Source organism: Oryctolagus cuniculus, chromosome 2, assembly GCF_051225735.1.
Source record: "Oryctolagus cuniculus isolate XC-2025 breed Fujian yellow rabbit chromosome 2, ASM5122573v1, whole genome shotgun sequence".
In the NCBI taxonomy this organism is placed as follows: Eukaryota; Metazoa; Chordata; class Mammalia; order Lagomorpha; family Leporidae; genus Oryctolagus; species Oryctolagus cuniculus.
In genome coordinates this window covers 159,589,436-159,604,896 of record NC_142868.1, presented here as the reverse complement: position 1 = coordinate 159,604,896, position 15,461 = coordinate 159,589,436, and the positions used below count along the sequence as shown (strand labels likewise).

Below are 15,461 nucleotides of genomic sequence, written 5' to 3'. Positions count from 1 at the left end.
TTCAGGAGCATACTTGCCTGGTACTGTGGTATATGTAAGCAAGTCTCCAGTTCTGTCTTCCCCATGTTGGTGTTATCCTGGGTCAGTGTATTAAGTCAGCTTTTCATCACTGTAAAATAAATAGCTGAGAAAAACTCACTTACAAAAGAAGTTTTGTTTTTGCCCATAGTTTTGTAAGTTCACAGTCCAGAGTCAGGTGGCCCCAGTGGTCTGGCATCTGGTGAAGACAGTGAATGTTGGAGTGTTTGCTTAGGAATAGTCACACGGCCAGCCAGGGAGCAGAGAAGAGTGCATGTTCATTCTCTTGTTAGGAAGACACCATGAAGGGCTTGTGTTATGGTACAGTGATTAACTCACTGTTAGCAATTCTGGAATCTCATATCAGAGTGCTGATTTGAGTCTCAGGTGATCTGCTTCTAGTCCAGCTACCTGCTAATGTGTCAGGGAAGGCAGCACAGAAGATGGCCTAAGTACTAGGGCCTCTGCCATCCATGTGGGAGACCAGAAGGGAGTTCCTGGCTCTTGGCTTTCACCAGGCACAGACCTGACTTTTGAGACCATTTGAGGAGTGAACCAGTGATGGAAACTCCATCTCTCTTTCCTACTGTCTCTTCCTAATAACCTAATTTGATCTAATCACTTTCCAAGGGCCCACTGTTAATGTAATTGGATTGATACTGGGGATCAAACCTTTAACACATAGGCCTTTGAGGGACACTCAAACTAGTATCTAAATCATAGGTGTTAATAATTTTCAAAGTGTGGGTCCTGGACCAATCATAACATGATCTGAGAATGGGTTAGAAATGCAAATTCCTGAATTCACCCTGGACCTACTGAATCTGAAACTGGAAATGGGACCCAGCAATCTGCGTTGTAGCAAAACTGTCCAGGGGGAGCTGGTGTTGTCCTATAGCAGGTAAAACTCCCTTCTGCAGCGCTGGCATCCCATATGGGCATCAGTTCAAGTCCCGGCTGCTCTGCTTCCAGTCCAGCTCCTTGCTAACGTGCCTGGGAAATCAACAGAAGATGGCCCACATGCTTGGGCCCCTGCACCTACATGGAGCCCCAGATGAAGCTCCTGGGTTCTGGCTTCAGCCTGGACCACCCCTGGTGGTTGTGGCATTTGAAGAATGAACCAGTGGACGGAAGATTCTCTCTCTCTCTCTGCCTCTATCTAACTCTGCCTTTCAAGTAAATAATTAATCTTTAAAAAAAACCTCTCCAGGGATTTGGATACCCAATAAAATCTGAGAATCCTTGCTTAAGGAATGATATCAGCATAGAAGCTTCTGTCAGATCATTTTTTTCTAAAGGTTTATTTATTTTATTTGAAAGGCTGAGTTAGAAGGAAAGGGAGAGGGAGGGAGAGAGAGAGGGAGAGAAAGAGATTGATCGATTCCATCTGCTGGTTTACTCCCCAAATGGCTGCTACAGCCAGATTGGGACAGACTGAAACCAGGAGCTAGGAGCTTCATCTGGGTCTCTCAAGTGGGTGCAGGGCCCAAGCACTTGTGCCACATTTTGCTGCTTTCCCAGATGCATTAGTAGGGAGCTGGATTGAAAGTAGAGCAACCAGGAATCAAAGTGGCATCCACATGGGTTGCCAGCATTGCAGGTGACTGCTTAACCCACTACGCCATAGTGCTGACCCCTCAAATAATCTTTTTAAAGTTCTTTCTGCGGCAAGAGAAACCAGTGGGTTTACCTATCACTTGGGATGCTGGCATCGCATATTGGAGCACCTGCTTGAGTTCCAGCTGTTCCATTTACAATCTAGCTACCCACTTATGCACCAGGGAAGGCAGTGGCTGCCACCCCCTTGGAGACCCGGATGGAATTCCAGGCTCCTGGCTTTGGCCTGCTTCAGATCAGGCTGTTGTGTCCACTTAGGAAGTGAACCAGTGGATGGATGATCTCTTCTCTATCTCTCCCTTTCTCTGTGTCACTTTGCCTTTCAAGTAAATAAATTTTAACAACAGTGGAAAAGCTAAATTATTTCTTCAACAGTTTACTTTTAGTTACCAAGAAGACTGCCTTTGGAAACTTTTTAGAACTGTATTCTTTCATTTTTTAAGATAAATTTTTATTTGAAAGACAGACAGATGGACAGATGGAATCTTCCATCATTGGTTCATTCCCTGGGGCTGGGCCAGGCAAAGGCTGAGAGCTGGGGACTGAATCCAGGCCTCCCACATGGGTGTGGGGATCTAAGTACTTGAGCTATGATTTACTGCCTATCAGGGTGGTAAGCAGGAAGCTGGAATAGGAAGTGTAGCCAGGACTCAGGTACTCCCACATGGGTGCTCAAGTGACATCTTAATCACTGTGCTAAATGCCCACCCCAGGACCTGTATTTTTTATTTTTTAAGATTTATTTATTTGTTTGAAAGGCAGAGCTACAGAGAAAGAGGGAGAGACAGAGATCTTCCATCTGCTTGTTCACTTCCCAAACGGCTGCAATGGCCAGGGATAGGCCAGGCTGAAGCTAGGAGTCCAGACTTTCTTTAGGGTCTGCCATGTGGGTGCAGGAGCCCAAGCACTTGGGTCATCTTCTACTGCTTTCCCAGGCACATTAGCAGAGAGCTGGATTGGAAGTGGAGCCGCCAGGATTCTAACTGGCACCCATGTGGGATGCCAGTGCTGCAGGTGGCAGTTTTCCACTGTGCCATAGCGCTGGCCCCAGGACCTTAATTTTTAATGCAGAACTACTTTTATTGGGAAAGGGTCAGTTTTAATCCAGAATATTTCCTCTCCAGACAGCAGGGCTTGACACAAACTGATTGCCAGGGACTGATTGTCCCTCCTATAAGACAAATAGATTTAGGGCCTGGATTGGATTAGAATCAGGACCCAGCTCTTTTTAACCTTGATGTGTAGGGTTCACTACTAAAGTTGGATTGGAGAAAATGTTCATGTTCAGTGCTATCCAATATAACTTTGTTTGAGAATGAAGTATTCCATATCTGTATGACCAGCAGGGTAACCACTAGCCATGTGTGATTATTGAGCCTTCAAGATGAAGCTAGTGTGACTGAGGAACAGAATTAGGTTTTATTTAATTTTTAATAATTTAAATGCATGTGTTGGACTCTTGGTTTCCCTGTTGGAAAGTGCTAGCTTAGATTCTAGATCAGTGCTTCACAGATGAGAATGTCTATGTGCCCCACGTGAGGACTGTGTTCAGCTGAAGATTCTGGTGTGGTTGCTCTGGGGGGAGGCCTGAAGTTCTACTCCCAGGTGATGCTGTTGGAGCTGTCGATGACCACACATGGAATACATGAATCTAGAGAGAAGAGGTGGCCTGTTCTTCCTCTTCAGTTCAGCTGACTCACTGTCCCGTCACTGCAGGGGCAGCTGAACTGCAAAAGGGTGAGGGATTTATCCGAGTTCCCTTATATGGGAGCAAGAGGAAAGGTTCTTGTTGAGGACAGATTTGAGAGGAGGTTTTTCCCTGCCTCAGTGACAAATAACTCCATCCACTGGTACATGGTCTGTAGCTTGCACGTACTTTATCCCTCTCTAGAATAGGAACAAGTAAGTAGGAAGAGATAAAGACCAAGTAGTATCCCCAGTGCTTTAGAACACTTAACGTGTTAGAATTGGAGGGAGCTTAGGGATCCTCCAGGACCGATAATGATGCTAGGACTGCAAATGAACTCAGTATCCTGAAGTTTTGAATCAGGGTTTTGGTGAGGCTTAGGGTTGTCTGTTGTCTGTTATAATCATTACTTTGTATGTTTCACAGTTTGTTTATAGGATTGTAAGACTGTATCAGTATCAAAATATCCATTGCATGAAAAAACCATGTAAGAATGTTTTTAACACAGAAGATTGTTGAGGATTAGATGAAAAAACATGTATGGTGATTCCTCACCACTTTCCAATTGAGTAATACATCCTTAATTGTAGGTCAGTTAGCTTATCACAGGTGCCCTAATGGCATGGAGAGATCACAGTTGGCTGATCACCATTCTGCTTTTAGAGAGAGAGAGCTTTGTGATAAGCCTGACTGAGACCCAGCTAATCCAGAACCACATTACATAGGATTGGTCTGGGCAGTGGTCATTAGAGTTAGCCTCAGGACTTTTGAGGATTCTTTGTGTCCAGTGGGATCATGAGGTTCAAATCACTTGGAGAGGGATCTTAGAAAGGAACTGTTGAAATAATGACAGTGTCTTATATAATGCCCTGCATTGAGACACCTGTTTATATAGTACTTAACTGATTAAGTAAAAATTTATTGAGTGCCTTCTGTGTCCATAGCATTGTCCTTTGCTTGTTAGGTAGGAGGTACAAGGAAGTATACTATAGTCTCTACCATGAAACAGTTTAAGTTGGGAGATGATTACCGAAGTCGTACATAAATTAGTCAGTGTAAATTTTATTCTAAAAACTAAGATTAAAACTTAACAGTTTAATAAAAGATTTGTTGTTATGATGAGTTCCAGAGGAACTGAGGGGCAGGCTCACTGGGCCACAGGGAGTGGTTGGGAAAAAATTATGGAGGGGGTAGGACTAGAGGTAAGCAGTAGGCTCCTAGAAGAAAAAAATGAGATTTCGTTGACTAAAGTAAAGAATGGGTGTCTTCTTTCCTTCTTTCCCCCTTCCTCCCTCTGTCTCGTCTCGTCTCGTCTCGTCTCGTCTCCTCTCCTCTCGTCTCCTCTCCTCCCCTCCCCTCCCCTCCCCTCCCCTCCCCTCCCCTTCCTTCCTTCCTTCCTTCCTTCCTTCCTTCCTTCCTTCCTTCCTTCCTTCCTTATTTGGTTAGTTAGTTAGTTAGTTATTTGAAAGGCAGAGTTACAGAGAGGAAGAGGCAGAAAGAGAGAAAGTTGTCTTCCATCCACTGGTTCACTCCCCAAATTGCCCCAATGGCCGGAGCTGGGCTGATCTGAAGCCAGGAGCTTTTTCTGGGTCTACCACTTGGGTGCGTGGGCCCAAGCACTTGGGCCATCTTCAGCTACTTTTCCAGGCCATAGCAGAGAGCTGGATTGGAAGTGGAGTAGCTGAGACTCGAACCGGCGCCCTTATGGGGTGCTGGCACTGCAGGTGGCAGCTTTACCTGCTATGCCACAGTGCCAGCCCCGGGTGTTTTCATAGTAAATGAAATGCTAATCAGAAAATTACAATATGATGAAAAGTTAGATTTTAAAAGATAAAGAGAGCTTTTGGAGACAAGTGTTTGGTATAATAGTTGAGACACCCACATTCCATATCTGAGTGCCTGTGTTTGATTGCGTGTTCCACTCCTGATTTCAGCTTCCTGCTAATGCAGATCCTGGTTGGTATCAGTGATGGCTCAGCTCGGTGGGGTCCCTGATGCCCACATGGGAGATCTGGATGAGTTCCCAGCTCCCAGCTTTGGCCTGGCTCAGCCCAGGGTGTTAGCATTTGGGGAGTGAACCAGTGGGTGGGAGCTCTTTCTCTCTCTCTGTTTCCAAAGTAAAAAAAAAAATTAAGATTTATTTATTTGAAAGACAGAGTTACATGAGGAGGGGAGGGAGAGAGAGACAGAGACAGAGAATATATGAATCTATCTGCTGGTTCATTCCCCAAATGGCTGCAATGGACAGGGCTGGGCCAGGTTGAAGCCAGGAGCTTCTTCCAGGTCTCTCATATGGGCCGTCTTGTGCTGCTTCCCCAGGTGCATTAGCAGGGAGCTGGATTGGAAGTGGAGCAGCTGGGACTGGAACTGGCACCCATATGGGATCCTAGCACTGCTGAGCCAAAACAAAGGCTCCTCAAATAAAATAAAGTAAAAATGCAGAATCTTAGGTACCACCCCAGACCTACTGAATGAGATTATGCATTAAAAAAGAAAAGGAAAAAAAAGATGGCATGGGTTTGGAATTCCAATTTTCTCTTCCTCCCCTGAATCCTGAATGGATCAGAAGAACTTGGCAAAGAGCTGTGGTAAATAGGCTGGCTGTATGGTCTTCAGGAGAGCTTTGTGTTCTAATGGAGACCTTAGGACAGTTATGTGTGCATGCACTGGAGTCCCCACACTTATGTGCCAGAGGCATTCATGACCATCTGGTGATCTTGTACCTACATCTGAGACAGAACCACAGTGCATTTGCCTCCCCTCCATGGTGAATGCTGGTGAGGAGATGAAGATTCCAAAAGACCAGACTGATCGCACAGCAGGATCAGCATTTGACAAACTGCTCCTTCAGTGATGGTGGCATTAGTGATGCCGAAATGCAGGAAATGTCAAATGCCACAAAGTGTCCTTAAGCTGACGGGTAGAGAATGGCAAGTTTATCGTCATCCTTTCCTACCTATTAAAAGGTGTTGTAGGTATTTCTGAGACCTGCATTTTCTGTTAAGCAGTTTCATTGAAATGGTGTTTGAGTTGTCAACTTAACAAGCAGTATTTCCATAAGCAAAATCCAAATCACTTTGTGTTAATAATTTAATAATAGATTAAATTTTAAATAAGCACTACTTTGAAAATTTTGAAAGTGGGCTGTTCAGTTTGCTTTAAGTAACTTTTAATGTGCCTTAGCAATGAAAATTGAGGTTCCCTCCCTTTTTATTAATTGCTGTGGTTCTGATCCTACAAGAAATAATCAGTTTAGTGAACTTCAAGCTTCATCCTTTGTGAAACAGCCATGAGGAGGTTCTAAGTGCCACACATAGAAGACTCTTAGAGATTAAGATCAAAGTTAGGATAGCAGAATAAAATGAGACCAGACGTGTGAAGTCGGATTGCTGTCTTTTGGGTTTGAAATTACTTACTGCATTCTATCTCAGTATAGAACATTATCCCTGAACATGTTGGTGTTGCTTAACAAGTAGAACATTCTATGGTGGAAGTCAACATGAAAGTGGTAGTTTTCTTTTGGACTTCCGGAACAGAAATTGTCAGACGGGGTCTGTAAAGGTCCAGGTAGCGGCCGGCGCCGCGGCTCACTAGGTTAATCCTCCGCCTAGCGGCGCCGGCACACCGGGTTCTAGTCCCGGTCGGAGCGCCGGATTCTGTCCCGGTTGCCCCTCTTCCAGGCCAGCTCTCTGCTGTGGCCAGGGAGTGCAGTGGAGGATGGCCCAGGTGCTTGGGCCCTGCACCCCATGGGAGACCAGGAAAAGCACCTGGATCCTGGCTCCTGCCATCGGATCAGCGCGGTGTGCCGGCTGCAGCGCGCCGGCCGTGGCGGCCATTGGAGGGTGAACCAACGGCAAAGGAAGACCTTTCTCTCTGTCTCTCACTGTCCACTCTGCCTGTCAAAAAAAAAAAAAAAAAAAAAAAAAAAAAGTCCAGGTAGTAAATATTTTAGGTTTGGGGCTATATGGTTTCTTTGTAATTACTCATTTCTTTGGTTGTACACAATAGGTAAATGAATGAATATGGCTATGGTCCAGCTAAACTTCAGAATAGGTAGCAGGGCAGTTTGGCCCTCAGATCTTAATTTGCTGGCCTCTGTTTAAGAGAATTCATGTATATACTATATTTTTTTCCCTTTAAAGTAGGAAATGCTAGTATTGTTGATTGTCATGTAATATTTTAAAATTTGACTTCTTAGAAACAAGGGCCATATCTTTGCTTCCTTTTCCCTCTAGATATCATTTAGTACAATGCCTCATACCAGGCAAACTATAATAAATATATCAGTTGTACCTTTGAGTCATTCTGACTATCAGAGCTATTTCCATTTGTGGAACATTTTAATGTAGAAAGTGCTTTGATATAGCTTTCTTATCTGGTTCTCAGAACTGCCTCAGAAGAAGTAAGGAAGGGTAGATGTACTCAGCCATTTTGTAGATTGTATAGCTGAAGTTCAAAGACTGAGTAGTTTCCCAAGTTTATATTGTCTAGAAAACGGCAGAGCAAAGATTCAGATCTGCTTTGTGTTGTAGAGAACTGTGGTCTTAAACTTTCTAAAAATGGAGGAAGCTCATCTTTTTAGTCTTTCTCTGTTGCTGAATATCCTGTAGCATTCCTGCTTTTATCTTAGCATCTTAGCTAAACTTTCTGTTGAGTTTTAAATATTCAGTTTAAGGTTTTACAGTCAGGTTTTCCTGCTGTTGGCACAGAAGAGTGTCATTTCTGTTCTCTGATCCCAGGAGACAGATCTGAGCTATTCAGAATTAGAATAGATAGATAAAATTGTCCCATTCTTTGACTTTCTCAAAGAAGACTTTAATGCTGTCTGTACTGAGCCCTTGGAATGTTAGTCTGCGTGCTTTTTGCTTGGGCTGTGTTGGGCTTAGATGTTTATACTTAAAGCTGAGTTCTCTTTGCTGAGAATATTTTCCTCTTTACTATAGAAGTAAGTTTTGTTTTTTAAAGATTTACTTATTTATATATTTGAAAGACGGGATGATAGAGAGAGACACATACAGAGAGATAGAGAGATCTTCCATCCATTGGTTTACTTCCCAAGTGCTTACAACAGCCAGGCCTGGATCAGATTGAAGCCAGGAGCCAGAAATTCTATCTAGGTCTTCCACATAGGCGGCAGGGATCCAAGAATATGGGCCATAATCTGCTGCTTTCCCAGGTGTATTAGCAGAAAACTGGATTGGAAATGGAGTTGCTGGGATGCGAACTGGCACTCTGATATGGGATGTTGGCATCACAAGTGGTGGCTTAACCACTGAGCCACAGTGCTGGTCCTGAATTTTATATTTTAAAATGCTGCCAGTGGTAGTTATACAGATGCGTTTAAAAGTAAAAATTCACCTGGCTGTCTAATTTTTGACTTGTATACTTATAGTAGTTGTACTTCAATTTTTAATAATTTACTATAAAAAATAAAGTCCAAATTCTGCTACTTCTCTGAGGGCATCTGCCATCTCTCCAGCTCACTGCTTTTCTGCCTTCAGCATAACTGTGCAAAGCAGTTTGCGGTACTGTCTAACTGGCATTGTAACTCAAGTCAAAACTGCGAGGGTCTGAATCTCAGCGTTGCCCCTGTCTTCTCTGTGCATCAGTTTCCTCACCTGTAAATGGAGGTAGAGCACCTGCTTCCTAGATTCTGCGGAGTAGATGAGCTAATTTTTGGAAAACAGTACAGTGTCTCCCATGTAATTTTTAAATGGAGCCACCCTAGTGGCTTTTGTATCTGCCTCAGCTGGTGCCCGATCACAGGTCTGCCGTTCCTGAGGCCATTATCTGTGATGACACTTGCATGTCTAATATTAGGCACAGTGTCCTATTGCATAGGTTAATGTCCCACATTTTGCTTTTCTGTACAATTTTTATTCTATAATTAGTCCAATTGCATGTATTTTGCAAATGAATGGTGTGCCAGAATTTTGAGGAAATTAGCTTATTTTGTACCTTGTTATTTATTGTATTAGTTTCTATTTAGGAATGTGACTTGATTCCATAGGACAAGCAATGCACTAGAAATAATGGGATTTGGATTTTAGCCCCAGTTTTGCTGTTGGTTAGTTTTCTGTCATAGGGGAACTCAGCCTGTGTGTCCTTAACTGTAAATGGTGAGTTATATCTCCTACCCTCTTTGGGGCTAATGTCTTTTTGTTTTCATAAATAGGTGAGAAGATATTTAGTTACTCAGTGAATGATTCGTGTGAAGTAATTTGGAGTGATTTTCTTGCTGTACCAGATTATAAAAAAATAATGATTGTTTTCTCTGTTTTCAGCTTCGGGCTCAGAATCAGGTCCTGAAAAAAGGGGTTGTAGATGAACAAGCGAATTCTGCTGCTCTGAAGGTACACAAAGGGGTCTTTGTGTGGGGAGGGCGAAGGTAGTATTTGGTGGTGCGCAGAGCTCACAGTGAATTCAGCTGTTTTTCTGGGTTAAAGTCTCAACTCTGACACTGATTCACTAGGGCAGGGGATGATAGTGTAGTTTTTTGTGTTTAACTTTCTGAATTGCTTAGGTATGAGTATGATCTTTGTTTGAATATGATCTTTGCTTTCCTTAGCCAAACATTACAAAATAGTATTATTTGGTTTTAATACATTTCTTCTGTACCTCAGGGCCTTCATTTAGCTACATTCATCTAGATTAATAGGGCTTCTTATCTGTCATCATCACTGGACAGCACTCTCAAGAGTCTGTGTCATACTCATATTTGTATCCCCAGCATTTCTTTTTTTTAAATTTTTATTTAATAAATATAAATTTCCACAGTACAGCTTTTGGGTTATAGTGGCTTTTTCCCCCCATAACTTCCCTCCCACCCGCAACCCTCCCATCTCTCGCTCCATCTCCCATTCCATTGACATCAAGATTCACTTTCAATTAACTTTATATATAGAAGATCAATTTAGTATATATTAGGTAAAGATTTCAACAGTTTGCACCCACACAGAAACACAAAGTGTAAAGTACTGGTTGAGTACTAGTTATAGCATTAAATCACAATGTACAGCACATTAAGGACAGAGATCCTACATGGGGAGTAAGTGCATAGTGACTCCTATTGTTGACTTAATAATTGACACTCTTGTTTATGGCATAAGTAATCACCCTAGGCTCTTGTCATGAGTTGCCAAGGCTATGGAAGCCTTTTGAGTTCACCAGCTCTGATCTTATTTAGACAAGGTCATAGTCAAAGTGGAAGTTCTCTCCTCCTTTCAGAGAAAGGTACCTGCTTCTTTGATGGCCCATTCTTTCCACTGGGATCTCACTCACAGAGATCTTTCATTTAGTTTTTTTTTTTTTTTTGCCAGAGTGTCTTGGCTTTTCATGCCTAAAATACGCTCATGGGCTCTCAGCCAGATCCGAATGCCTTAAGGGCTGATTCTGAGGCCAGAGTGCTGTTTAGGACATCTGCCATTCTATGAGTCTGCTGTGTATCCCACTTTCCATGTTGGATCATTCTCTCCTTTTCAATTCTATCAGTTAGTATTAGCAGACACTAGTCTTATTTGTGTGATCCCTTTGACTCTTAATCCTATCATTATGATCAAATGTGAACTGAAACTGACCACTTTGACTAGTGAGATGGCCTTGGTACATGCCACCTTGATGGGATTGAATTGGAATCCCCTGGCACGTTTGTAACTCTACCATTTGGGGCAAGTCCAGTTGAGCATGTCCCAAATTGTACATCTCTTCCCTCTCTTATTCCCACTCTTATATTTAACAGGGATCACTTTTCAGTTAAATTTAAACACCTAAGAATAATTGTGTGTTAATTAAAGAGTTCAACCATTGACTCCAGCCAGGATTATTAAAAAGAAACTTTATAGTCAGAATTTGTTACTAAGTTGTTGTTTTGTTGAAATCATTGAAGGGATGACCATTATCTCTCTTAACAATGTTTAAAACGTATTACTGGGAAACATTCCTTTTGTAGCACTGGGGAAAGTATTTCCTACCTTGTCATAGTAGCCAGCTATTTTTTTTTTTATTAATTTTTTTTTTTTTTGACAGGCAGAGTGGACAGTGAGAGAGAGAGACAGAGAGAAAGGTCTTCCCTTTGCCGTTGGTTCACCCTCCAATGGCCGCCACGGCTGGCACGCTGCGGCCTGTACACCGCGCCGATCCGATGGCAGGAGCCAGGTACTTCTCCTGGTCTCCCATGGGGTGCAGGGCCCAAGCACTTGGGCCATCCTCCACTGCACTCCCTGGCCACAGCAGAGAGCTGGCCTGGAAGAGGGGCAACCGGGACAGAATCTGGCGCCCTGACCGGGACTAGAACCTGGTGTGCCGGCGCCGCAAGGCGGAGGATTAGCCTATTGAGCCACGGCGCCGGCCGCCAGCTATTTTTTAAAACAATTTTTAAAAAAACTTATTTATTTGAGAGGCAGAGAGAGAAAACTCTTACTGATGGCCCTCAATGGCCAGGACTGGGCCAAGCTGAAGTTGGGAGCTGGGAAGTGAATCCAGTCAGTGAGTAGGTGGCAGGAACTCAATAACTTGAGCCATCACTGTAATCTCTGAGGGTCTGCATTAGCAGGAAGCTAGAGTCAGGCATTGAATTCTGGCACTCGCACTCTGATGTGCGCTGTGGGCATCTTAGCTGCTAAGGCTGCATGCCTGCACCTGCTCTGGGTTTTGACACCCCCCTGTTTCTGGTTGTGTTGGATTAACCTTATGAGGGTGACATGATAGTACTGGTGGTGACAGTGATGGCAGTGGTAATCATGGCAGTTGGGTCCATCGAGCACTCACTAGGTACCAGGCGTTGTGCTAAGTGCGTTGTGTCTGTTATGTCATTTGGTGTCTATAAAAGCTCAGTGAGAGTAAATAACATTTTCATCCCTGTTGCAGAATCCAGGGTTTAGAGAGGTTGGAATGAATGTCTTTAAAAATTAATGATAGGTTAATGGGCTGGAGCATTAGTCAGCTAGTGATAAGTAATTATAAGGATGTAAAGACCTTATTTTTTGTTTTTCTATTTGTAACAGTTGTCATTATAATTAGAGTAGAAGTGACAATGTGTCTGTTTGCTAGATGTGATTGTTATGAGGTCCTCTGGTACAGTAAGCTTTTGATTTTATTGGGTTTGCTTCTTCAGTGAGTTGTTTTATGTAGTAAAATTAGTCATTGATTTGAAATATGTGATGATTTGAACTTGGGCTGGTTCTAAGTTTACCTTTGAACTTCAAGTAAAAATGAAAGACCTATTAAACAAACAATAGAGAAGAAAAACACTTTTCTATGTAATGAGAGTATTTCGTAACATCCTTTAGCACTGCTCTCAATATGAAAATAATGTCAGTAGGTTATAAACACTAGCCTATGGTTTTTGTGTTGCTGTTTCAATACAGCCAAATCCTCTGTTCACTAAAATTTGATCTCTTCTCAGGTTTATAATTGTTTCAGTGAAAGTAATGCAAGTGCAGTTCTTAAAATAGTATGTGGCTATCTGTGTTTGATTATCCATGAGTACAAATTGTTCAGAACATCTTAAGTAAAATATAGTTAGAATAATATTTATAAAAAATAGAATGCAACTAAACATTTCTCTTCAGTTTTCAACTTTCTTACCCATTATAGTAAGCAGTAAGAATGGTCAGCAAAAGATGTGTTTTGTTGTTTCTAGACTTTGCTTTTATTTTCATCTAGCTTTAAAGCAAATGTAGGGGTAGGTGTTTGGTGCAGTGGTTAGGAGACCACTTGGGATGCCCTTATCCCATGTTGTCTGAATCCTGGCTATTCCACCTCTAATCCAGATCCTTACTATTAAGTACCTTGGGAGACAGAAGGTGATGGATGGCTCAGGTACTTGGGTCCTGGCCACCCATGTGGGATACTCAGATGGAATTTGGTCTCCTGGCTTCAGGCTGGCTCAGCCCTGCCTGTTGTGGGCATTCGGGGAGTGAAACAGCAGAGGGAAGATCTCTGTCCTTGTATCTGCCTTTCATATAAAATGAAAACAAATAACAAAAATTAAAAGAGAAGTGAATTAATGTATAATAACGTGAAAAAATTTTTGTGTTGTGATAATACTGGTTTTTATCTTGGACAAATCAGAAGACTTAAAGTAAAAATAAATATATTGAAAAGACTTCATTTTGACTGATTGAAAATTCAGAAAGTATTTTTAGAAAAAAGAAATACAAATATATTTCTTCTAAATACTGTTCACTGAAGGGTATTATCAGTGAGTCAGAAATTCTTAAAAATTCAAGTTTATAAATTATGTCTGTTCACTGTCTTAGAGTTAATAACATACTTGTTCATATTTTACTTTAAGTTGATGATGATCTATTACTTCAATATATTTGCTCTTTTATTTTATTTTTAAATTTACTTGGTTTTGCCAAAACTTGATTTTTGTCACAAAATGGAGCTGAAAACATTATAAGCACTGAAATGATAATATACAACTGAAATTCCCTAAATCAAAAGGTTTTTATTATATTTTGATGAAACAGAAATAATACTTTTTTATTATTATTATTTCTAAACCTTAAGGCCAAACTGAAGAATGATCTATTTTCTTTTTGATATAGGAACAACTGAAAATGAAGGATCAGTCCTTGAGAAAACTACAACAGGAAATGGACAGTCTGACATTTCGGAATCTGCAGCTTGCCAAGAGGGTAGAACTACTTCAAGATGAACTAGCTCTAAGTGAACCCCGAGGCAAGAAAAACAAGGTAGGTCAAAGAGAGGCAAGTTGGTGTGGCTGTGTTGTGAGGAGCAGACATCTACACGCCATCGTGGTTTGAACAAAAGACCCTACTGCCAAATCCTCTAGTGTCCCATTGCTACATCTTAGACATCATTTACTGTTAATATATACCAAGAATTAGGAGCATTTTCATAAGAAAGTCAGTTTTAAATCATTTGTTAGGAGCAAACATTATGTCGTTGATTCAGTAGCTGAGAAAAATTGATGGAATAGCTCATGTTGGTCACGATGTTGATGTCTTTTAATTACACCAGGTCGCCATTAACCCAAGATAGTGTAGGGCTTAGTGATTGAGGCGGTTGATCTCTAAGTCTTCTGTGTGTGTAGGACCACACTTCACAAATATGTAGGTTGAAGCAGTAATAATAGGTTCGATAGAAGGGAGGGAGGCACACAGTGACTAAAAATAGCAATGTAAAGGGAAGAACCCAGGATTTGTAGTTAGGCCCAGCCGCCATATATACATCTGTGACTGTAAGCAGATGTTTTAGCCTTGCAGCCTCAGTTTCCTCATCAGAAAAGTGGGGGTGAGTTTCAGGCTTGTTGTGAAGATTAACTGGGATTATATGTGCTGTGTAGTGGACAGTCACTGTTTGCCAGCACCTTTCCTGTGTGCATTTCCCCTATAGGGAAGCAGTTTCTAGAGTAGGCAGTGTTCCAACACAGGGGAAGAAAGGAGGCCCTAACAGCTGTGTTAGGAAATGTCACATGTATGTGCTCTGGAAATTCTGAAAGGTCTTTGGGAAGGAATAGCCATCTCAGCTTCAAACATATTTGCCTCCTAAGACTGTGAAGCTAAGGCTTAGGTGTAACACTTATGAGTTAATTTGAGTATTTTCCAAAGCTGCTGAATAGGTTATTTAGCAGTGTTCCTTACGCATCTCCTGTGTTCCAAACATGTTAGATGTTTAATTTTTTTTTAATAGCTGCTCCATTTTCAAAGGGCTTTTTAATCACTGATTTACACTGGATCAGTAGGTGATGAAAAATTCAGAGAAGGGTGGTGACTGATGTCTGAACACAATTTGTATTGTTGAACTGTCCCTTGAGTAATCTCATTTCTGTGGATGACATGAAAACAAATGTTCATTATTAGGTCTTTTAAATAGTGCTATTCTTCTATATAGAAAAAGTTACTATTAGCAAAAAGCAAAAGGAATTGTTCATAATCTTTGAGCTTTTTCTGTTTATAATAACTTTATTAAAGTATTTTAAAAGAATTTTTAAAATTTAGAAATTTATATGAACTCATGTGTAAATTTACCTTTTTAAGTCCTGTTATATAATTTATTACAAATTTTTAAAGGAGTTTAATAACTTGGACTCATGGAATTGCTAAAACTCCTTTCTCAGATGAAAAGACCAAGTTGAAATGACATTTATTAGCATGTGTATATTGCTAAC

At 41.5% G+C, this 15,461-nt stretch overlaps 1 protein-coding gene across 3 annotated transcripts in view; it reads left to right on the top strand.

Moving 5' to 3' along the window:
* PPP1R21 (protein phosphatase 1 regulatory subunit 21) overlaps positions 1-15,461 on the top strand; it is an 85,430-nt gene that overhangs the window by 5,424 nt on the left and 64,545 nt on the right. For all 3 annotated transcript variants that reach the window (XM_002709720.6, XM_089327683.1, XM_089327684.1), the window contains 2 exons: positions 9,607-9,675; positions 13,876-14,022. In XM_002709720.6, the coding sequence (XP_002709766.2) occupies positions 9,607-9,675; positions 13,876-14,022 (216 nt within the window). The remainder of the gene's footprint in view (positions 1-9,606; positions 9,676-13,875; positions 14,023-15,461) is intronic.